This window comes from Sturnus vulgaris, chromosome Z (genome assembly GCF_052056855.1).
Source record: "Sturnus vulgaris isolate bStuVul1 chromosome Z, bStuVul1.hap1, whole genome shotgun sequence".
Taxonomy (NCBI): Eukaryota; Metazoa; Chordata; class Aves; order Passeriformes; family Sturnidae; genus Sturnus; species Sturnus vulgaris.
In genome coordinates, this window is record NC_142283.1 from 66,867,840 (window position 1) to 66,892,960 (window position 25,121).

Sequence of the window (25,121 nt, forward strand, 5' to 3'; positions counted from 1 at the left end):
GAATTGCTCTAGCAGATGCTGCAAGACATTAAAAGCAAAAAATACATTCTGCACACAATTGTGGTCATCCCCAAAATAAATATTTTAATTTCTTCTATTCTGAAATGTAGGACAATTTACTAGAACAAGACCAGAGAAAATAGGAAACTGTACAGCTGAACGCTTTAACATCATATCTCCCTCTAAATTCAGACAACAGCTTATCTTTCCTCCAAAATTATGAATTTGATAAAACTCTCACGACATTGGATTACCTGTAGCAATTTGGTGGAAAATTACTGGAATTGGCTCTGTTGTAACTAACACATCTTCATCGTTATCAGAACTGGAAACGTAAGTGTTATCTACGAAAGAAAAACACTTTTCATGGTAAAGTTCCATTGTGCTTTGTCAGCCCCTTCCAATGTTTCCCATCCCAGACTTGTACCACAAGGAACCACTCCCAGATGCTTTGGGAAGCTGAGCACTGTCACCTCCCTGGTGTATTTCGCTTTTTTCCCTTGGAATTGTTAACAAAAATAAAAATATTGTAAGTACAGGAGATTAAGACCCAAACTTCATAAAGCAAAACCATGGAGTTTGATGTCATGGCTTTTGCAAATCTCACCAAGCACGACGGTGAACCAACCCACAAGGCTTAGAGAGCCCAACCTTTCCCAAAATTAATACTTGTTCTATGTTTTTTGCCATGTCTGACACCAAAACTCAAGCTAGATCTGATATGCAGAGTGAAAGTTGCACTGAGGGCTGGGTACTAACAGCCAATTATGCAAAATACCTGTGCCTCATTTTGCCTAGTCACATAAAGGTTATTTGAAGCGTCTTCTAATCAGTGGATAAGCTTTCTTCTGCCTGATCCAGGGAGAAAAGAAATCCCTCCCACTTAACAAAAACATTGTTATGTATGAATATTATAACTCTATTTCACTAAATTTTCTTTAAAAATGTAGAGATTAGACTGAGGAGTGTGCCTGTTGGGTTTTTTTGGTTTGGTTCCTTTTTTTTTTTGCTTTCCAACTAAATGCTTACTAACAAAAACCAAGAAGCAGCAGTATCTGCTGCAGATTAGCAGGAGCTAATTTTGCATGTATTGCTGAACTCCTTATGAATGTAATGATACTTTGGTTTCTAATGATCTGGGCTGAATTGAAACCTATGCTCTAGAGCAGAAAGGCTGACAAGATAATCACAGAAAAAGTGACAAATGAGAGAACTGAAAGACGGACTTATGTATTATAGTTTTGAACACTTTGGTCCCACACCAGCAGCATGCATGAATTCACATACAATTTTAAGCATATTGCTGCAGCCCCAAAGCTTTTGAGTGCTCTCAGTGAAATGTTACAGGTGTTAGCACTAATTGGGAGGGAAGTTTAGTAATACCATCCTCTGTGTCACAGCAGTTCTTAGCCACCTTTATTAAGAGGGAGCGTGGGGCTGTGGCTGTTCTGGCACCGTGTGCCAGGCTGGGCAGGGCAGCAGCTACACTGCACACACAGACGGGTTTTCCTGGCTGCCACCTGCAAAACACCTTTCTGCCACATTCTCACACATCTGCCAGGTCTGACTCCATTGCACACCCTCACCTACTCCCACTCCCGTGCTGTCCTGCCAGGCAATCTGAGGGATCTGTGTGCAGGCAATGCTGCAGGAGGACAGCACCACTGATGTCCACGCCCTGCACTCCCGTGGGAGCAGCACAACAAGAGTCTGTGGCTGCTCGGCTACACACTGGGCACAGAGACATGTTTTACAGCCATGGCATCGTGTGAACTAAACGGGGTCCCTTCTGCCAGCATTCCTTCTCCCAGTTTTGTCCATGGGCATTAGGGGCTGTGAGCTACAGCCACAAGACAGCTGCATCTTGCCCTCTGCAGGAAGCCCTGCCTTGCCTCTCTTTACATTCTCCACCTTGCTGTCACCATCATTTCTGTGCCCACCTTGCACATACAACACAAGCACATCTGTTTTCCAATTTTGGGAGTGTGAGTTACTGCTATAGAGTCTAATGAGTTGAGATAATTGAGGCCATCATTTGGCTCTAAATATACCTAACACCACATACATGGAAGGGAGAGAGGAAATCCTGGTGCTACAGCTTATTGCTGTACAGAAAACTAGGAACAGAGTATGTTCTGAACAGAATAGACATACATATATGGAAAAAGGCCTGCTCAGCTACAGGTTTTATAGATTCTAATTATATTTTTATGTCCATTGTCATTCTTTCTTGGATGGGTAATATGAATTTCACTGCCAAGTTTTTTGGGGTTTTTTTCATTCTATTTGGCAGCTATTAGGTTTTTTTTTCCTTCCATTGATATGATGAGACTTGAAATTAAGATAATGGCTTTGATTTGTTTTCTTCAACAACTCATTTCTAACACTTGGCACCTAGGAACACCTATCCTCTTCACTGGAGGACATAGTCCCTGGACCTAGCAGAGGAATGCAGCAGACTACTTGTTGCCAAACTGGCTCTCTCCCTCTCTGCTGCAATCCATTGAGGTCTAAGAAAGGTGTGTAACCTACAAATCACTGGGATAAAGGACTACAGCAGTTCTACAAGTTTCTGTCAGCCAACACAAATCATTCTGAATATAAATTCATTAGCAAAATACTTGCTGCTCTGCTGGTTCCCACAGGAGTCATGATAGACTCATATTAGTGGGACTTGAGGCTACTCATTGATGTCATATTGTATAACTGCTACTTAGAAGGATTATTTTCTCCAGTTGTGTCAATGTTATGAGAAAATTGTTACAGCAGTTATGTTTTCACAACTTGTTGGAACCCTGAAGCTCAGGAGTTTTGAACTTTCTGTGCTTTCTCACATTGACCCCCAAAAGAACACTGCTTTTGACTTGAGGCCTTGGAGAAGGCTTCCAAATTTGAGTGGTGGAGTTAGAATCACAGGTGTGTAGTTTGAATAAAGGTGTGCAATATTACATGGTGAAGGGTTTGGAATTTGGGGTTTTAGAATACAGTAATGAGTATGGGACAAGATGGAGGTTTTGAGGCAGAGGTTTTTTCTTCCTTCTTATTCCTTCTTCTTGTATTTAGTAGTATTTTTTAATTGGAGAGAAGATGCCTCACTGAGGATCATGGGTGTTTGGTCATTGGGTCAAAAGTATAAATAATACAGGTGTTAGCTTTTAATTGGACTGTTTGGCTTTAAAAGACATTGTAACGAGCAAGATACAGCTCCATTTTTTCACTTTCAGCTTGTTAGCTAGAAGTGCTGCAGCATTCACTGTGCTATGGATAAGAATTAATAAACAACTGAGTCCAAAACCAAAACTTCGTCTCTCGTGCTTCAATCTCATCTCTGATTGAAGGCAGAGGAAAAAAGAAGATAAACACTAAAAACAACTCCAGCAATGGATATATAACTTTCAGACTTTACTGTCTCAACGCTATTCCTGTTAAGTCCTCAGTGTGCCTTTGTGATCACATTTTTAGCTTTCTTAAATATGAAACTTTCAAACACCTTCCATTATTGAAAGGTGTCCTGTCACATTACAGTTTCCATAGGTATGATTTAAAACTCAGATGCTTGCATTTTGATGTTTCAAGAAATAATTCAGCAACAGCTACACACTGTTGTCAGTACCAAAGTGGTGATGCTGCATACATCACAGCAAAGCAGGCTGTGGGAATGTGTACACTACCCAAGGCTCTTCTTTTAGAATACAAAATTTACTTTGGGTGGTATAATTTTAGCTAAATTACATCACTGTTATAGTGGATTAATCTCTTCTATATTTATTGCACGCATTAGCAATTTGTCTCATGATCAACTCTGACCTTGTCTTGAATTTACAAATCTGATCCACTCTGTATTACACAGTCTTAATCTACATAGGACACGAATTTGCTGTAGCTATGCACTAATGAACTTAAACGTTAGTCTGTGAAGGTTTATCCTGTGAGCAATTTGAGAGCACGTGCTGCTCCAAACTCTATCAACTTGCAGCAGGACTTGAAGAACACCTTCCAGCTGAGAACGTCAGCACAGAGCTTCCCAGACTTGACACTATCACACTCTGACATTAAGATACACGTCTGAGAAGGGAGACGTTGTTGGAAATAACATTACAGGTTAGAAATTTAGGACAAAAACAGTCAACAAAAAATTGGGCTCACTGAGTTAAAATGAGTTGCAAAAATGGCAAAAAGTCCTTATTTCTTTGTTTCCAACACACTGAGCATCTCTTCATCTTAAAGCACACATATGTCCTGTAAAAGCTTGAGATGTGAATGAAATCGGATCTTCTGAAGCCCTGAAGGCCTGGATTTTAATCAGTCAACATCTACTGATTTACTCTCTGATCCAAGCTAACTACAGTGTGAAATGCTCAAATGCTATCTGCCTTTAAAATATAGGGCGTGATGGCACAGAATATTCATCAGGTTTTACGGATGCTAAAGTCACTCAGGCTTGTAGACTGTCAGGATATGCTGCAAATAACACCCACAAGGAAATTTTGAGGTCTATCAGATAGAACAGTTTGCCAGGAAATGAGCTCTCATGTGCTGTGCAAGTAACTGCTGCTGGTTCAGTGCTTCAGCTTACCATTTACTTAGAGGTTCCCAGAGGTCAAATTCTGTGATATTTAATGGAAGAAACTGTTAATAACACATGGTGAAGATTTTTTTTTTAACTATTTGTCACTCTGTTCATTGTCAGCTCAATAATCAGTAAATCCATTTATCACTGGTATGACTGTGCATTTTATGAATCTCAGTTTCTCTCATTTCTAAAGTTGAATAGACTAATATAATTCTCCTCCAGTTTTTACTGGTTAAAAAACTAAATCTAATAAAGGTTCTTAGCATTCTTTCACAGAATCCATTGTTTTTAGCACCACTGTTGATTTTTTCTCTATCTGCTTCTAACACCAGTGTTTTGATCAGACAGAATTTGCTGCTTATCAGTGAAGAAGATCAAAGTCACAGTTCTTTAGAGCTTCTAAAAGAAAAAAAATGTTTCTTTGAGAAACGTTTCAGAAAAGCTACAGATAAAGATCGAAAAAGGGACAGAGAATTTCATATCATTCACGGTACTTACACTGTTAAAAATCACTGGTGCACAATGTGGTGCAGTCCAACAGTTCTACCATAAACCTTTTATTTGCACAGTACCTGTCATCTCTGCTTCCCTCGCCTGCTTCTGATAGCCTGTGCTGCCTGAAGTATCTGTGCAGTGTCTTTGTGAAGGAAATTGGGGAAATACGCTCCCTGAAAACTTGCTTTTGCTCTTACCTGCTTCCCTTTCCTATGAATAGAACCCCTAGTCAAGAGTGGCCACGCAGACACCTTTGCCAGGCCAGCTGCAGGTGGGGAAGGGAGGCTGGACTGAGCTCCAGGAGCAGCTCTGAAAGCCAGCATTCCGCAGGAGCTGCCCTCGAGCTCTTGGCTCCACGGACCCAGCACAGCCTGAGGCTCTGCCTGGGGACACCAGGGACCCCATCACGGCCTCAAGCACAAAGTGCTCTGCTGGCCCAGCCTGCTCAGCCTCTCCAAAGATCAGGCTTCATCTGCCATGCCAGAGAGAGCCCGGGCATTTCTCACTCCCATCACTGCTGGCTCCAGCACGCCAAGCTACACTCCATCTCTGAACTCGTGAACCTGTGTTCTCACCCTGGCCCAGCTGATAAATGATGCCTGGAAAGGGGAAGTGACTGTGAAAATAATCTTAACTAATGGAGAATGATTAGTACAAGATGCACCTGGAAGACGTCAACACCCTTTCAGATATTCCCATTTGAATATTGCAAATTGTGGTAACATGTATACATGTGTCATGGGCAGGAATGTTGCACTGTACCTGGGTAATCCTCAGAGACATGCACTGAATAGGATACACTGTAAAAAAGAAAAAAAAAACAACAACAAAATTAGAAGCAACAACATTAACTGCTGGCACAACACATTTTCCTGCTCTTGTATTATTTTATGCTTATTTATAGCTTCCTGACAGTTTCCAGAACAGAAGGTTACATCTATTTTGATGGCTTTTGAAGTGCTCAGATGAAAATAATAAGCGTCATGCCCATTTTGAAAGCTTACTTTGCTAAATTGGCACATCCTGATTTCAGTTCTTAAAAGGAGTTCAAGGCTGCATTATATTCCCCTCAGAGTAATATTTTACAATATGTGTATTTCTGATTAAAAAAAGGTCACTCTTTGAACACCAGAACTAGAGAACTAGTAAAGCCCAGTTTTTCCTCTATCTGGATTCTGTATCAGCAGGAGGCCTTTCTCGTTCTTGTACATTTCTGTAAGCTCCTTCATTCCATCAAAACTCTGCATTTTATGTAGAATCTGTACCTTTTTGTCAAGCTGTGTTCAATTAAAATTTGAGAGCGCCACAGTCACACTGAAGAGCAGCTTCACTATGTGGATTCCCGGAATCTGTTTCATCAGAAAACAGTCACTCAAAAGCACCAGCCTGGTTCTGCAGCTCAGTTCACATCTGCTTTCCCTACTTCCCAGTGAGATCTTCACTAAACTCAGTGCTGAGAGCAAGACAAATGGGTATGATGGTTTGCTCAGTGATCTAACTACCCACTAAGTCCTTCTGGTTTTAAGTTTAGTGTACATCTTAATTTTGCATTAAAAACATTCAACTATGAAGCACACTGAAAGGTTTCTGTTGTATAATTCATATTCTTTCCAATTTTAAATCCTATATATTGTGTCAACTTACACATTTAAATAATATATGGTGTGAGCTCACGTCTGTAGTGAGTTAAGTGAAAGCAGGATAGTACAGTCCTCCTAAGAAATTTTGGTACATATTGCACCTGCTGAAAAATTGTTGAAAATTGGTTCAGACCATCTTTCTAAAAGACATGAATACAGCTTCCATGTAGACAAGGAACTGAAGCCAGGTATGATTTTTAATGTTTCTCTCTCAAAGGTTTCCATTAAATGAGTTCCACTTTCACAGTCCAGTGACCATAAAAGGCAACCAATGGGAAAAAGTAGGTCCTCACACTTGCTTCTGCAAGTCAATCTATTAACACACAGCTCTGCACCTTTTTTTGCACACCTTCTATTCTAGAATATTTTATGAATTGTTTGTCTAAGACACAAAGATGCCTGTTTCTTCAACAGCTGCGAATGTTCTCATAAATTGAAGTAGAAGGAGCATTTATTACAGCTGACCATGGATTTTGCCACACAACTGCTGATTAAAATCTCATCACTGTACAAATCCAACATTTTATGACTTTTCTGCTTTAATTATGTTTTAGCATTTTGAATAGGCAGCATCTGTATCCCCTTATCTTGGAGTATTTTCCCTAAGGACTGGGTTATTTAAATCTAATTAATCTGTCATAATGTAAAATATCACTATTTTAAATAAGGAAATATTCCAAAATAAGGAAATGTTGTATCTCAGTGCAGTCATGTATAGAGAATTTTGCTCTATGATACAGAAAAAAAAAAAAAAGAATACCCCAAAAAATTCCCGAGAACTTAACTGCGTCCCTGTTATCACCAAACCCCATCTTCTAGAAATGTTTGTAACCATGACTTCTTCTTTCTACTACTGAAAGAGGTGCTTCTGCCTTACTTTTTTAGACTGGCTTCTTGCACACCCCTTTGCTGCCCCCAGAATATCTGGGTTTGGGTTTGTTCTAATACTGAGAACAAGAACAGGGGCTGAAGGGTTTCACAACTTCCATGAGTGCAGATACTCAAAACTCAGATGGGTAAGGACTTCAGCAACCTAACCTAACTTTGAAGTCAGATTTCATTTCAAAGGTAACTTCTGCTTAGTCAAAGTGTACATGTGCAGAAACCTGACGGAACTGAGTTTTTTTCTCAGTTTTTCTCTTCCTTCTTCTTCATCACAAGGTTATCTCTGCCAGCAGCAGCTGTGGTGCTGCCAAACAGAAACTAGTAACCAAACAACATACTGTTTGTCTTGTGAGGGGGAATAAACTAAAAGGTTAATGAAAATGAAAGTTAGAAATAGTTTCAAACCTGACTTTTTAAAGTCAGGCTCTGATCTAGGGCCCAGTGAATCCAGCAACAGGGAGAATAAATCCGCCTGACCTCCCCCACAGAGAGGTGGTAGTGCTTTGCTTCAGCTTGTCATCTTGTGTTAGTTATGTGTGGACCGTGGAAATAAAACTACTGAACAAAACAAAACTTGTATGTTTATCTCAGCTCGCCTCTGTTATTGTCACACAGTCACCCTTCAGCACATTTTTCTGCTTGTCCAAGAACAAGATACACCAGGCAAAGGTCTCCCAAGGGTTCCTGTCCTCCAGCCACCCGAGCATTTTCCCACTGACTTTAAGAAAATTTAGAGCCAAGTCACAAACACAAGACCGTGATGACTTACAGCACCTTAAACAGCACAGACTCCAGTGAAGATGCAGATGTTCAGCACCTCTAAGTGTCAAATCCTCCCAAAGCCAAAGAAAGCCTTTATTGAAGCAGCTTTCTTATTTAAGAACTCAGAAATGCAACTGGAATTAATTTAGGCCTGGCCCTCACATAGAAGTACAGCATGATTATTCCAGTGAGGGAAGTGATTTTTCCTTCTGGCAATGCAGTTCCTCTGTACAACCTTATTGCAGTTACTAAATACAGCTTACAGCAGTATAATTTATTCCTGTTCCCATAAACACATTCACCATTGCTCCTTCAGTTATATTGCTTTAGCTACAGTGAAGCTCTTGGGTGTAAACAAAGCCTCCATGATGGTGCTATTTCTGTTTTACTCAGCTCAGACCCTCTGCAGAAGACATCCTGCAGTACATATGTTTCTCAACCCTTCAGCTTAGAACAAGCTTTGTACTCGAAATGGCCTAGCATAATTTTTGTTTTTTAACAAATAGTAAAGTACATGAGAAATTAGTGGGAACTTCCATGTTTCATGTTTTTAATGTAAACTTCTTATTGCTTGAAATAATATTAACATTGACAGCCTTGGCTTAGTAACAATTTAACTCACAGGGGTCTCATTGCAAGAATTTTCCAGTGTGTTTTAACCATATCTATTCCTTCTAGAGTAAAATTATTCTGCAAGAGTTCATCTCCATTGGAGAACTAATTCATCAACTAGATGGGTATGCACCACGTAATTGCTATTTTTCAAATTAATCTTTCCCAACTGAATAGAAAATAAGCAGATTCATCTGCATTTGACGTTACTATAATTCCTCAAAGCTAGTTAAAAAGGAGTGGAAAGTCTTAACTGATTATACTACCAGGCAAAATGTTACCCCAAAACTGCATCTCCAGGGCAAAGAAAAATACTCATGAAAACTGAAAAAGACAGCAAAACAAAAATTACTGCAGCAAAGCACATTCAGAAAAAGGAAGCCAACCAGCTTCACCTCCTTTTATCCATTTGTAAGATTACTTTCCAAGCCTTGAACTGCAGTTTTACTTATCATGATACAAACCCCAGGATTAAATATGCATCCTAAAGCCAACAACGATGCTGTATCTGGGATGTAGCTTCCCGTCAATTTCAGGTTATCTCAGCTCTATGCCACCCATTGTTTCTCTCTAAGAAAGAAATCCTTTAAGCTGAACTTCCAGCTGTTTTGCACAGCAGGAACAGTGTGAAGCATCTGGTGCAAGTCTAAGATTTATGCCTTTGGAATAGTTATGACAATTCAACCAGCTCTGTCCCATGGCAACAACTGACTTACTGCCTTATTAAGTGTGGAAATTGTGATCAAGTTTCTATAACAGTTTTAGTCATCTCTATTAGAGCCAGAGCTCTATGTCCTAATGTTGCCACTTGCAAACTTACTGACGAAAGAAAATAAGATCATTTGTCATGTGGAATCTGATGGTAATGCCAATCTAAAACAAAATACAAGGAAAATAGAAATTGGGACTCAATCATGATACATCTGAAGCTACAGAAATCACAAGAGATTTTGTTTACGATATGCCAAAATCTCAGATCTAGCTCAGCAATGATGTAATGCAACCAGAACAAAATTTTACACCTTAAGAAAAATACTAAAACTCAGCAAAGCAAACTACGGATAAACTTGAAATATGAAATGCTACTGTGGTATTGATTATATGCCTGGGTCAGCTTTTGAAAAAGTTAGTGAGAAGAAAAACAATATTACTGAAACTTTGATTAAAAAAAAAAATTGTGCTGATGACAACTTTGGGCCAAAGGACCTTTTAAATGATCTACATAATATTTCTGAAAGTATATGATATAGACACGATGCTTTTACTCTTTTCTAGGTGAAACAGTAGAAAGGAATAAGATCCAGCTGAAAAGATGCAACTGGAATTGTACTTTTTCACCACTTACTAGCTATAAGTCACAACATTCATACATTTTCAGTAGCTCACACAACATTCCACAGCAGATTAACATGCATGTTCAATAATTATACAGTAAATACTTCCATCTTCAATTTTTTATTTTCTTATCTTTGAAATATACAAATTCTTCTGTGGATTCCTATTATTGTCACAGCCTTTAGTCTCCTTTTCTACTTCAATAAGCATTTGAACCTGAAACCAGACCACTCGTATTGCTTTATTTCTGACAAGCCTTTTTTCCTCAAACAAAACAAATTGGTTCCAAAATGCCTTTCACCATGAACACAAGCCACTCTCAACACTCTCTGTTCTGAGATCCACTTTGAAACCTTATAACCTGACAAGAAATCACATCACAAATACAGGGTAGAAATAATAATTTTCAGAAGACATACTGTGGGATTGCACCCAAACAAAACTTTCAGATTGCATTTCTGAAACAAATGATCTTTGAAAAAGTGGCTTGAAAACTGGTAAAATGTGAAGGCATTTAGATATTGACCAGATGAAAAACTAGGCATATTATTTACACAAAAAAATTGGATTGCTTAACAGAAAAAAAACAACTTTTTTTTTTTTTTTTTGGTTACTGACCTCATGTGAATTAGATTATGTATAGAGAAGTACAATTCAAAACTAGTACTTAAACACACTGCAAACTACTCCAATGTCAAGCCTTTCGTCTAATTTGTACATGATTACATGCATGAAAATAATAGCAGAAGAAACTTAGAAGCCAGCGATTTTCTACAGCAAAAAGGAATCTCCTGTTTAATGGACACCACCAGAAGACAAGTCTTATAAAGTGACAACCTGGAGACAATAATTTCATTTTATGTTGAAAACAGTACAAATAAAATAACAACAACTGAAAAATAAGCAAAAAATACTACTGTGTTATGTACAGATAGTAGCTACTAGAAACCTAGCAAGAATTCTCCATTTGGTGTTCAACTACCACAAGTATGAGTGAATGATAAATGCTAACATTTATATTTCAACGTATTTTGAACAAGTAAATTAGCAAGATACACATATATACTTGGTATATATGACTGCTGTGCTGAGAAACATTTCATTACATTCCAGTGGAGCTCTTAAAAATCCAACAGAAGTACAGGAAAAATAATTTTGATTTCCACTCTGGAGCTTTTGAAAGATTGCATCCCGCTTAGCACATATCAGCTGAGGAAGTGGCCCACTGAAGCTCATACTCAGAAACATACACAGAACCGTGGCAGCATTCTGCATTTTCTTGGCTGGCAGATTTTGTAAACAACTCTTGCATTCACTCTTGTCTTCAGCAAAAACAAAAAGGAGACCTTTAGAATGTACTTATAAATGTACATTTACGATTATATAACACAATTTTTATTCTGTTTCTTCATTAAAAGGGTGATTAGACATTGGAACAGACTTTCTAGGCAAGTGGTGGAATTACCACCTTGGAAGTATTCAAAAGATGCATAGATATGGCACTTGGGAACATGGTTTAGTGGTGAATGTAGTGGTGATGTGTTAAGAGTTGAGCTTGATGATCATAGAGGACTCTTCAGATTCCTGCTATGCTATTATTCTATTACAAATCGCAGAATCACAGAACAGGTCAGACTAGAGGGGACCACACTGGATTATCTGGTCCAGCCTCCCTGGCCAAGCAGGATAACCCAAAGTACATGGCACAGGATTGTGTCCAGACAATATTCAATGTCTTGAATATCTCTTTTACAGGAGACTACACAGTCTCTCTGGGCAACCTCTTCCAGTGCCTAGTCACCTGAACAGAAAAGAAGGTCTTTCTCACATTCATTTGGAATCTCCTGTGTATTACTCACTGCCCTGTTGACTCTTGTCCTATTGCCCAGCAGCACAGAGCAGAGCCTGGTCCATGCTCTGACCCCTCTCTGCAGGCACTGACAGACACTGATGATGTCCCCTCTCAGTTGTCTCTTCTCAAGGCTGAACAGGGCCAGCTCCCTCAGCCTGTCCTCATGAGAGAGATGCTCTGCTCCTTTGATCATCCTTGTCATCCTCCACTGGACCCAATCCAGGAGTTCCATGTCTCTGTTGTGCTCAGGAGCCCAGAACTGGACACAGACTCCAGATGTGCCTCACCAGGGCTGAGCAGAGGGGCAGAATCACCTCCCTGATCTGCTGGCAATGTTCTTCCTGATGCACCCCAGGTTACCACTGTCCTTGGCTACAAGGACACACTGCTGGCTCATGGACACCAGGACCCCCAGGTCCTTCTCCACAGAGCTGCTTCCCAGCAGGTCAGCCCCTGGCCTGTACAGGTTTATGGGATTGTTCCTCCTCAGGTGCAGCACCCTACATTTGTCTCCACTACATTTTGGATTGTTTTTCTCTGCCCATCTCTCCAACCTGCTGAGGTCCTTCTGAAGGGCTGCACAGCTCTCGGGGGTATTGGCCACTCCTGCCAGCTTTGTGTCATCAGCAATCTCTCTGGGGAGGCACCTGCCCCTCTCCCAAGCCATTGGTGAAGTTGAAGACCCCGTGTTGACCCCCGGAGTACAGCACTAGTGACAAGACCTGTGTCTCTGATTACAACCCTCTGGAATCAGCTGTTCAGCCAGTTCTCGACCAACCTCGCTGCTCTCTTGTCCAGTCCACACTTCCAGAGCTTGCCACAAGGGCATTGTGAGAGACAGTGAACAAAGCCTTGCTAAAGCTGAGAAAAACAATAATAAAAGTTGACAAAACTTACTGAATCCATGAACACTATTATACAAATCAGTACGTGCTGCAGTCCATTCACTCATGATACTGTTACAACACAGTCTCAGTAATGTGACGAAACCATAAACAGAACTAAGTAAATGTTTCAGTTACATAAAACACTAACCACAAAGTGACCAAAGTGACGTGTATCTCTAAAAACCCTGACAGACCGAGTGTTAGAATCATGACAGTTAGAAATATAGAAGAGAGCCTATCTCATGACATGCTTCTGGAAATAAAAATTTGAGTTGGGCTTTTTAAAAACCAAATAATTATACAGGCTTTTGCTCTTTCACATGGGGAAATAAATATTGAAGCACAACAGGACTTCTACCTTCTTTTAAAGCAGTGATTTTAAAACTAATGCCATTAAATACAACAATGACTAGTGAAAAACAACTTTATCTTCTGGGAGAAAACATCAGAAGCCACAAATTAGATGAAAATTAAAAGGAGGTGGACTTGAGTTTTCATGCATATATTTGCACAGCTATGGAAAAAGATTGATTTATTTTCTTTTACAGAATTTAGAACTAAATCCCACTGAAGTCTAAGGGAGACTTCAGTACTTGTCAAAGAAGATTTCAGGCAAGCTGCACAGAAAGTAAGACTTCTGGTCCCCTATCATGCTTCTGTTATTTTCTAGAAAACAAGTACTTCATCGCTCTGCTAAAAATTTCAGTATGTATTCCAAAGAGTCCAAACTTTTTGAGCACGTTTTTTCCCTTTTTTTTTTTTTTTTTTTTTTTTTTTTTTTTTTTTTTTTAATATTTGCATCTTGCTACACCACTGGACTGCCAACCATTTCACATCCATACAATTTTCTAGATTCTTTATTAAAACAATCTTCATGGATTTCTATATAACTTCTGAAGTACCCTTTAAAATGTTTTGAATGTACATGTCTGCATCTCAGCAATTTTTTTTACAAATATTCAGGCCACTTTAGATCTCCTGAAACACCTTCGTTCAACGAGTTTCTGTAATCCTTGTGATCCGACAGCTGACGACCCAGCATTAGTCACAGCTATTTTTTTGCTGCTAGATATAGACAGATGCCTATAAAGAACTGAAATTTGTGCACAAGCCCCTTTCCCCTACATCCTATGATGCACCAGCAATTATACAGAAAAGAATAACAAGTGATTCTGAGTAATCTTTTCCTCTGGATGATGGAAAACGTGCGTGTGTGATGACATATGAAAAATCCCAGGCACATCTATTGATGACAGATCAGAACTACTCCAAAGAGAGAGGAGCAGTGTCAGTGCGTCAAAAATGGCACTGCTTTCATTTCTTGACATTACCTGGGGGTACAGAGGCACTGAGTCAAAATTATTATCGTTTGCATTTGTCACTAAGAATAATTGAGATACTCATCCTCTCAGGAAACTGAAGTGCACCTGAATCAAATGAGGAATGTTACTCATAAAGCTCTGCTGGATTTAGCATGTCATTCAGATAAAGGGAACACGGAAAACTGCAGCTCAAACATTTCCCTTTGGCAAAGCTTCCAACGAAAAAGGCACAAAAACTTCTAGTAAATACATCAGTCTCCAGGACTGATCGTTACTCTAGCAAACATGAGGACACTTCTAAAAGTAAAAATAGCAAATCAAGAACTCTTGGGAGAGGGGGGAAATGTATGTCCCTCTGGAAAGAGTTACATCCAAGTATACCTACACGTGCAAAACCAGGTTCCCCACAGTCAGACGGTACCAGAATCTGACCATTTCACTGAGATCTACTAAAGCCTCCTGCCTGTAAAGCTGCCCGGTTTGAGCAGGTGCAGCTCCCTCCTCTCCACATGGATACATTTCACACTTCTCATCTGTATTCTTCTTTCTCTCCACTGGTCCTGTGGGTTTGAATTCTCCCTGGGTATTCCCCATCAGCTTTTCATCCAATTTCAGCCTTCCCCAGGAAACAGAGCACTAAAAAACACTCAGGACAACAGTAACCCCTGGGGCCAGCTCAGCAGCAGCCAGAGCAGCACACAGTATCGTGTGCCTTTGGCCACCTTATTTACATCATGGGGTCCATTTTCTTCCACCAGGTGCTTTCCAGAGGTTGATTTTGTTTTAATTTGGGTTTCTGGGGGGTTTCAGGGTTTTTTTTTTGGTGCTGTTCATGGTTTTGTGGGTGGGGTTTTTTGGGGTGGGTTTAGAGAAGAAAGTTTTTTCTCTCTTCAGCTTCCATCTTTTAATTTTGGAGCACTGCTGTTAGATGATACTGTAATATGCTCTTTTTGGAGCCAGTTAAGAGTTATCTTAAAGCTATGAGGGTTTGATCCACGTTATTCCTACTAGAAGGCTGTTTTGAAGTTCCTATGGTTCTAATTCGAGTAATTGAATTTTCAATTCAGATCGATTGAAGAGTAACACCTTATCCAGCTCCTGTACAAAGCCTTCATGTTGTTATTTTTCAAAACTAAAATAAAAGGACACAAAAAGAAACAACCACAAACCCAAAGCAGACACAAGGTAAACTGCAAACTAAACAGTTACAGCGATCCAAGAGAAGCTTGACATAAGAAATTTTACCTGATAATTCCATAATTCTAGCATCTTAGCACTTATGAAAACCAAAAATTAAGCCCATATAAATTACTGGAGATATTCACTGTTTAACTGTATTATATCCCTAACAAGCAGAAGAGCTCCTTTCCTTTGCATGCAGTGCTCAGAAAAGGAGGAAAGTTTTAGGCATTGTTCTTTGACTACTCTACACATTCATTAATTAGTTGGCATTATGCTTGTTTATCTAATGAGGTCTGTGATAGGCACTGCTATGCAGGGAAAAAGTAAAAAATTTAAATACTCTTACATTCTTTGATATATCTCACAGAAATATTTTTTTTTCCCCATTCTCCTACAGTCAGCCCTGAATACTTCTTGGTACAGCTGAAACACTGCATTTATGAACTAAAATTATTCTTGTCTCTATTTTCTATACTCGCAGCTTCCATTATCATTAGTACAAATTTAATATAGAATTTCCAAATATTTTATTTGAATGTCAAACTATTTCTTTAAAAACTATTCTAAACGAAAAGTGCACACATTCAATGTGACAAAATCCCAGAGTGCAAGATTTTTAATGCATGTTACCTGTGAAATTGCCCATAGCAGTTTATTTATGCCAATATAATCCATTCACATAATTCAGGACCACTGGCATACCTACAGCCAGTTATCTGTCTATTGCTTCCAGGTACACAGAGTCTTGTCTCCAAATCATTAAAGTGAAGTCCAGCACCTCTGAAAATGACTAGACTGTGGCATAGCACTGACCCATATCCTGCACACATTTAAATCCAAGGCATCAGCTGCTGCTCCTGCACACAGATCCAAGAACTGCATGTACCTGAAGGGTTGGCCCATCCTCCTGCCCCCTAAACACTAACATGGCCAAAACCATTCTGTTACCTGTTGTTGGAGACACAAAAGAACCTGCTACATGGCTGGGGCAATGCCAGGGGGGTTTGTCGCCTTGGCCCAAAAGAGCCAAGAATTAGAGGCATGAAAGGTGCACCACACACCTCACACCTGCAGCCTCACTGCAATACCCATCTCTGCCACTGCACCATGGTCATGGAAGAGCATGCACCCACAAAGAGCAAATAAAATGGAAAATTCAGTATGAGACAACAAGAAAACATTTTTTTGCTTCCCTTCTTTTCAGGTATGAGAGTTTCAGTCTGAGGGCAGAGGTACACTTCTAACACAATATTTGGTCCTGTTGTCCTTAAAATTAGAAAGATGTCTGTAATTTGAGGGGAATACAGCAATCATCAAGAAACAATCACAAATCTGGAAGAATGGCCAGTGATCAAAAATATTTATGTGGGTCCAGACAGCCAGGTATCCAGAGTATGGCAAATCAATGAGCAAGCATAGTAGGAAAATGTGATCACCACTGTAACATGTTTTTCAGAGTGCCAGAATGAAGATGGGTGTAATTTTTACACAATGACCTAGGGGAGAATGGCAAGCCATATCTATGTGAAATTAAAGGAGAAGGTATAACTTGACTGAGTAACAGAAATGGAGAACACTATTAAACTTTAAGTTAGTCTTCCAGGAAATAGGTAGAGGGCTAATCATATAATCCTTTAAAGCCACTATGAAGAAGAAGTTTAGATAAAATTAATGGAAAAAATTTGCATTGGCAAGGTTACTAACAACTGTGTTTCCTATTGCTAATTTCCATGAGTAAAATGTTAATGAGCAAAATGTTACCACCCTTCCACCCTTTCTCACTAGTAGCTCAGAGACCAAAGCTGTAGGTTGAATATGACATTGACAATTCTCAATGTGACTCAGGGAAAAAATTCAAAGCATAACCCAGTACTGTATTTCAACAGGGTGCAGAATAGCAGCAGCAGGGAATTTCAGTTCAAGAGCTTTTTATACATTTGAAGTGGCAGCATTGGCAAGGATTTGAAACAGTTCTTCCACCTTCTCACAAATTTTAGCTAATCCTGAATATCACACAATCTGTTTCTTCTTCATGACAGAAAGCAATAGGAAGCACACTGATTTTTTAATTTTTTTTTTCTTTTTTTTTGCATTTAGGTATATTTATATTTAGTAGCAGCTCATCTAATTAAGAACAATTTTAAATATATGGGCTGTTCATGAGCCAAAGAATGCTTCAAGATGCACGACTTTCATAGAATATTAATTTTATACTATACCCAAACACACTATATTTGAATATTATCTGGCAGAAAATGCTAAAGAAAATCCTAAGCAAACTATAGAATAAAAAACAACAGATAGTTAGTACCCCACCCCAACATGTAGTTAATATTTAAAATAACATTTTAATTTGTAAAGACAAAATTTAAAAAACCCTCTACCAGTCTTAATTAGATCCCTGTCTTCTCAAAAAACTAATTACATGTCAGATGAAGCACTGGCTTAGGAAGCCCCTGTATTCTTGCAAAGGCAGAGATAGTTCTATTCCCAGCTGTGTCTTGTTATATGCCTCCCAGCAAGAAAAAGTGCACACTTTCTCAAAAAGCAATCCGTAACTACAAAGCTTTATAGTCACTGATTTACCTGCCATGTGTGCTGAACCACTACATCTCCAAGAGAATCAGCAGGAACCATCAGCAGTTTTGAAAAGAAGGGCTTAGAGTCCAGATTTTAAAAATAGTTAGTCAACAATAATTGTGCAGAAATGGCAGTTAGAAAACTAAACTGTTTATATTCCCTTGAAAATACCATCAGTATATATCCACCATTTTAGATAACGCAAATACCTCACTAAGGTATAAAAATTTCCATTTCTGTTGCAGATTTTGGTAGAGATTTGGGAATCTTAAAAAGGGATCTGGCTACCTAAGCACCTTTTATGAGGCCAGCATTTAAATACTGTTGAGAAAATGGCAAAACAGGACTCATGCTAAGGTAGTCAAAATTGGTACATGCTTTTCAAAACACACAATGAAACCCCAGTCCCAAGAAACTTCATGGGCAAAACTCCCAGGAAAATAGTGAAGGTTTATCCTTCTGTCAGCTTCTACGTGAGCAAATTTGCAATTAAAAATTGTCAAACATGATGTATTCCCTTCATCTCTTCCTTACTCTTTGCTCTGACTGCACTATTTAGCACGTTCACCCACCAAAATTATCACTGAAATTTGTAAAGCATCCAGAAGATGAGAAACAACCTGCAAAGCCTAAGTTTTGTTATCAGACATTCTATTATTAAGCATTTCTAGTAAGTTCAGAGAATGAACGCAAACAGAGCCAGAAAACTTCAGTCTTCCACTAATGTGAGATTAAGACCAGCAGGCCTTTCACTAACACAGAGCTCTTAATCTGAAGATCTCCTCAGAGCCTTTAATAAAGACAGAGCTTTGAAGACTTAACGTAAAGAAAAATTTAAATGGCTTGAAGAGAACAAAATCGATTAACCTACAGAATGAACAAAGAAAGGATCAAACACCAAAGAGTAACTCCTCCTGGATGTCTCACTGACACCACATGCACTCACAGTGACTTGAAGGACTGCTCAGCTAGCAGTGGCCCAGACTCCACTGAAAGCATCAGTGGAAACAGGAATGCTGCTGCAAGTGCTTGCCACCCTGTTTACTGAGGCCATCATACAGAGGAACCTAAATTTAGACATTAAAAAAATCTGATTCAGACAACTACATCTTAAAATCTGGGTCAGTTTTACCAAGACACAGAGTGTCATCTCAGGCATGTCAGGACACACAAAACATACAAGCACCAAACTGCAAACAGTTACAAGTCAGAAGAGACCAATTAATATAAGTATCAGCACATGTGAAGACTGTTTTTCAAATATGAGGCTTGGGGCCCTGAGGGAAGAGAATTCACACAGAAAGACCTGCAGGTAATACAGGCACAAGTGGGTGGGCACACCACATTTCCATCTCAAAAGAATTCCCCTGGAAAACTTACAAGCAGACAGGCATGGGTCAAGCTGTTCACAGGACTGTTTATTACAGAGGCAGTGGTGCTGTGAGTCATGCCAGCACCTGATCAATAAACACCCCCGTCTCTCTCACAGCCCCCTCGGGTGCTGGAAGGTTACTGCGGAGGCTGCTCCTTCCAGAACACAAAACCAGGAACTCGGCTGCAGAGTGATTATAATTTGCTGTGTTTTGAAAGGTCACTCACTTTCCATCACCTGATAGCGTCATTAAGCCCAAAAGAGGTGGTATAACCATTTGAAATTATTGCCTGTGGTGAAATGGAACAGTAAAGCAGTACCACTTATTTGCACCAGAAAAATTAAAAGGAAAAATAGCCTTCTTTCACAACAGGAAAGCAACAAGCAACAGAGGGCCTCAAAAATATAGCAAGGTTTTACTGTTTAACAAAATACTTACAGTGATATATTAAGCCACAGGAACTATTACTGTACAAGAGGCCATGATGTATTAACCAAAACACATTTGAAAACCTTCATCTTATTTTTAAATTATGCTAGACTGTGTGTGACCTGGCCTCATGAAGATCCAGCCACCTCCTGGGGCAGTGCAGTGTTCTCAGCTCCTACTGAGAAGGCTGTGGGAACATAAGGTTATTTAGCACTTTGCAGAATAAGTTCCTCAGTACTCAAAGGAAAATTCAAACAAAATTTTGAGCCTAAATGACTAAATCAGACAAAAAAGTTATAATTAACAGCATTTGATAGCAACGGAGTTAGTAGTAAAAGCAAATAAATTTCAAGCTTTACAAAAAAAACCCCAAAAACCCAAACTACAACCACCACCACACAAATCACTGACTATTTCACCCCGAGTTATTCAGATTCAAAACTCTGAGTCAAAGGAAACAGAAATAAGCCTTTCCTTCCCTCCTCCCAGCTTCTGTAGCTGGTGGACCACCGCAGGACACATCTCCTGCCCTTGCTCTCAGCAGCATCCTCTCTGGGCCACTGCACTTGTGGAAACACTACCAAAGGTGCCAGGACAATGCCCTGGTGGGATGCTGGGGCTGCCATCCCTGCCATCTGGGGTACACATGGATGTGGCACATGGGAATGTGGTCTGGTTGGGCTTGACACTGCAGGTATTTTCCTGGATGGTTCTATTTTGTAAGCAGGAAACAAATATTCAGCAATGACACTGAATCGTGTAAGCTCCACAGACAGTCTGTGATAGATAACAAACGATCTTTTCTATCAAAGGTACAAGATAGAAACCATCCTTCCTCACAGCACATTCTTCAATGACAGCAAAACTATGGTTATCCACAGGGTATCACTCTTTCACATTGATTGCCTCCTGCCAAATAAAGATATTTTCAATCCCCATAGGTGATTTACTACTTATTTCCCAATAGGTAGCTTGACTGAGTTTTTGCTACAGTTTTTCAAGTCATCAGATACACGACCAGAATGTTACATCTACTATCAGCCTACTTTAGCTAGGTATATCCAACCATGAGTACGTTATGCAACAAAAATCCACGTAATACAGACAACACAGCTTTGCTCCTCTGCACACTGCAAAACCCTGCCACTTCCATTTTCCAGGAGAACAAAAAGGCTCACATGAAAGCAACTGCATTTTCAGTAAAATAAAGACTTGAGCTTTATCTTTGGAACACTCTCTACATATTTTTACCAAACTTCCAGTAAGCATCAGGTCATGCCAGCTGATCATGCAATTGCCACTGCTTCTCAGAACAAGGGGATTTTACTGTCCTCAGAATTGTGAAACTGTCTGCAAAGAGAACCAGATGTGTAGTAACCAGTTTTGTTTTTTTAAAAAAAGGCTTGAAATTTTACTAATGTAATGCCTGTAAATAGCATAAGAGACAAGGGGAACAAAAAGTAATTCCACTGTGAGAAGAGGTATACTATTATAATTGGGACAATGCAATCATACCAGACTTTCCTGAACGTGAGCACACTTCTATAGCCACCATCCCAACACTGCCAAAAGCTCTACAGCAGCAAAGCCAATGCAGACCTTACAGATGTAACAATGATACAGAAAACTGGCAAGCAAGATTGAAAGAAAAAGATCATACAGAGCTAGTTGTGTGACTTTACAGACAAACAAATCCTTTGCTTTATATAATTTCTTCCATTTCTTTTGAAAACATTATTTGCAACACAGATAACACTGAAATGTGAGAAATAAAATTGCTCTTGTTTGACATATTTCACTAATGAATCCAGGCTTTAATGAGAAATTACGGTAATTCAAATTCAATCTCTCAAACAATTTGTTATCCCTCCCCTCTGTGAATTCACCACGTCATTCTAACCTAATGAACATCAGCATAATGCATACTACATCTTTCTAATATCAAAACCACTTGCCTCTGAAAATTATAATTAGAAAGAAATTAAATTACTGGGAAATAACTAAGTTTCATTTGTTTGATTTGTTTTAAAAATAAAAAGCAGATCCTGCAAGACACTACATCCACTATTGAGTAAGTATAAAATGAAGCTAATTTAATTTGATGTACTATTTTTACTATATTAGATTAGAAGAGAAACAAAAATGCAGCATACTGTAAATGCCTCTAATAAAGTAGGCAAACATAGGCAACAACTACTCTCACAACGTATTTCCACTGAGCTGCATTTCTTCTCATCAAAGTATTTGTGCAAGCAGAAACCACAGTCTAAACCTAAATCTGAATATGAAAAAAAAGGATGCAGCTGATTCAGGCAACTGGAGGTCTAGGCTTATAAAACATTTAACACAGGACTCCATTCTTCTCTTCAGGGTCATGCAATCCCTTCAGTGACCTCAGTGGATCTTATGCCCTCAGAAAAACAGAACCCTAAGGCAAAAGGTGTTTTGTCTGTATTAGCACCTCTTCTTTCAAATCCACAGCAGAAATGAACTTCCTTTCTTAAAGAAAGAACTGAGAACAACATGGCAACCCCTCTTCTCTAACAGAGTGTGGACAAGGGGAGGATATGCTTTAACCCAAAGAACATGTGGGACTGAAAAGACATGGAGAGAAAATGAACTGGGAATGGCTAACAATTACATTTCTAAAGAGAGATCTTCCTAAACCCAATGGGAGCCCTGATATACATTTCCATACAGAAAAACTGCTTCCATGTGATTACAAAACTTCACAGAGGATCAGGCAAGGGGATGTTTCAGTAAGTGAAAATCCAGCATGAGAAATGCTAGTGAGCTGCCTGTTCTACGATCCATTAAAAGATCCAGCTAAAGAAGAAGGAAAAAAAAATAAAAAAGGAGAAAATAATTACAATTTTCCCAAATCAGTTTGCACTCAAATCACATTTAATTTAAATAAACTGACACAAAGGTTCAAGGAGTTCAGTTCTGCCTATGAAAAAAATGAAAAAAAATGAAAAGTAAAAGTTATTAATGGATAGATAAAAACATATGGGAACAGCCTGCTGAGTCAGTACAACTCGGCAGCTGAGGGAGATCTCCACAGCTTTCACACACCATGGACACCTAAGACAAGATCCAGAGCTGAAGCCACTGGTGGCAACATGCAGCTCCCTGGGGTGGGGAACTCTGAACAAATGTGTTGGAAATGGGAACTCCCAGTACTGCACTCGGGCTGCTGGCAAGTTGGGCGGTATGCCCAACCACAGCAGGCAGGGAAGGCAGGCCACCAGGCTGCAAGGTAGGGCCACCAGGCTGCAAGGTAGGGCCACCAGGCTGGTCTGCCCAAGGCAGGCCCAGGGGAGCTCCATGGCTGGGGGCTGACACCCAGCACAGGGTTCAGTGTCAGGTGCTTCCTGCACGACCTTCCAAACTGCAAGGCTGCTGCCAGGGCAGGGTACACTTCACGAGGCTCCTGGGAAATGCACTTGGGAACTCCTGAAGTCTTGCAATGGTAAGGGCCAAAGGTGGGCAAAAGTGCTGTGGAAGGCAACAAAACAGAGGGACAGGGTAACAGCAACAAGCATGGGAAAACAGAGGAACAAGAGGGTAAAAGAGGCTGGTCCTGTGTTACCAGAACTGTTTTCTTGCCCTGCACTGTGTAAGCACGAGCAGCAAGCTGGCCCAGCTGGTGAGCAGGATGAGGGCAGGGTCATACAGAGATGTAGATGTGTATCATGCCTATTGGGAATACATGCCCAACCCACTGCCAGCTTAGTGACTTGAGCTGTGTCAGCCTCACCTTTGGCAGCCTACCACAACTGACAACTACTGGCAGACTAAGTCTTTGTGCTGCACTTACACAAGTAAGTGACAACTCCTTATGTGACATCCAAAAAGGAAGAACTATATTTGCTATCAAAGCGTGGTTAAGGATCTCCTAACTATAATCCTCACAGCCCACAAACTTCCAAAGATGAGTTATCACAGTGAGTTAGCCCCAGCTGGATGCCAGGTGCCCGCCAACATCTCTCCATTGCTCCCCTCCACAAGTACAGAGGGAAGAGAAAATGTACTGAAAGGTTCAAGCACAGGGAGAGAGATCACTCACCAAATACCATCAAACAGACTTGCAAAACAGACTTGCATTGGGGAAATTAAGTGAATCCTATTACTAATCAAAATCAGAGCAGGGTAATTAAAATAAAATTAAGAACACCTTCTCTCCACCTCCCCCTCCTTTCTGGAGTCTGTCTCCTCCCCCAAAAGTGGTGCAGGGACACAGGAAATGGGGATCACAGTCAGTTCAACACACGTTGCTCTTTCCACTGCTCAGGGAGAGGAGTCCTTCCCCTGGCCTAGCATGGGTCTCTCTCATAGGAGATAATTGCCCATTAACTTCTTTAACATGAGTCCATCCCATGGGCAACAGTTCTCTTCCAGAGGGTGCATTCCTGCAGGACAGGCTGCTCCAGTGTGGGTCCCCACAGGTCACAAATCCTACCAGGAAACCTGTTCCAGCATGGGCTCCTCTCTCCATGGGTCTGCAGGTCCCTGCCAGGACTCTGCTCCAGCAGAGTTTTCCCATGGGGTTGCAGCCTCCTTCCAGGCATCCACTTGCTTCTCTGCAGGTCTCAGGATCTCTGAACCCCTGCAGTCCTTCATGGGCTGCAGGGGCACAGCTGCCTCACCTTGGTCTCTATCACGGGCTGCAGGGAAATCTCAGTTTTGGCACCTGGAGCACCTCCTGCCCCTCCTTCACTGACCTTGGTGTCTGCAGAGCTGTTCCTCTCACATCTTCTTGCTCCTCTCTTCTCTGGCTGCAATTACATCTGTGCAATAACTTTTTTTTCCCTTCCTAGATATCACAAAGATGTTTTTTGATAGGCCCATCTTTGACCAGCAGCACATTCATCTTGGAGCCAAGTGGCTCTGCTGGACATGGATGGAGCTGCTGCCAGTTTCTCACAGAAGTCACCCTTATTAGTCCACCTGCTACCAAAACCTGGCTATGCAAACCCTATACAGAACAACACAGAAAGCTCTCCAGATGTGTGCAAAGTTGGTATCTAACAGTAAATACTAACAAAAGTACAAGGTAGTAAAATGGAAAGACCTTAATTCAACAGTCACACTGGCTTGCCAGAAAAACGTTTTGGGTAATAAATAGTAGTTTGGGGTGAGAAATACTAGTTTGTGATTGCAGGTTTATTGCTTTACATTCCTCAGAGGAATA

General features: G+C 40.2%; 1 protein-coding gene across 2 annotated transcripts in view; it reads right to left on the reverse strand.

Moving 5' to 3' along the window:
- Positions 1 to 25,121, reverse strand: part of PARP8 (poly(ADP-ribose) polymerase family member 8) — a 123,313-nt gene that overhangs the window by 63,769 nt on the left and 34,423 nt on the right. For both annotated transcript variants that reach the window (XM_014884268.2, XM_088157162.1), the window contains 2 exons: positions 5,831 to 5,868; positions 255 to 344 (listed from right to left, as the gene is read on the reverse strand). In XM_014884268.2, coding sequence (XP_014739754.1) covers positions 255 to 344; positions 5,831 to 5,868 — 128 coding nt within the window. The remainder of the gene's footprint in view (positions 1 to 254; positions 345 to 5,830; positions 5,869 to 25,121) is intronic.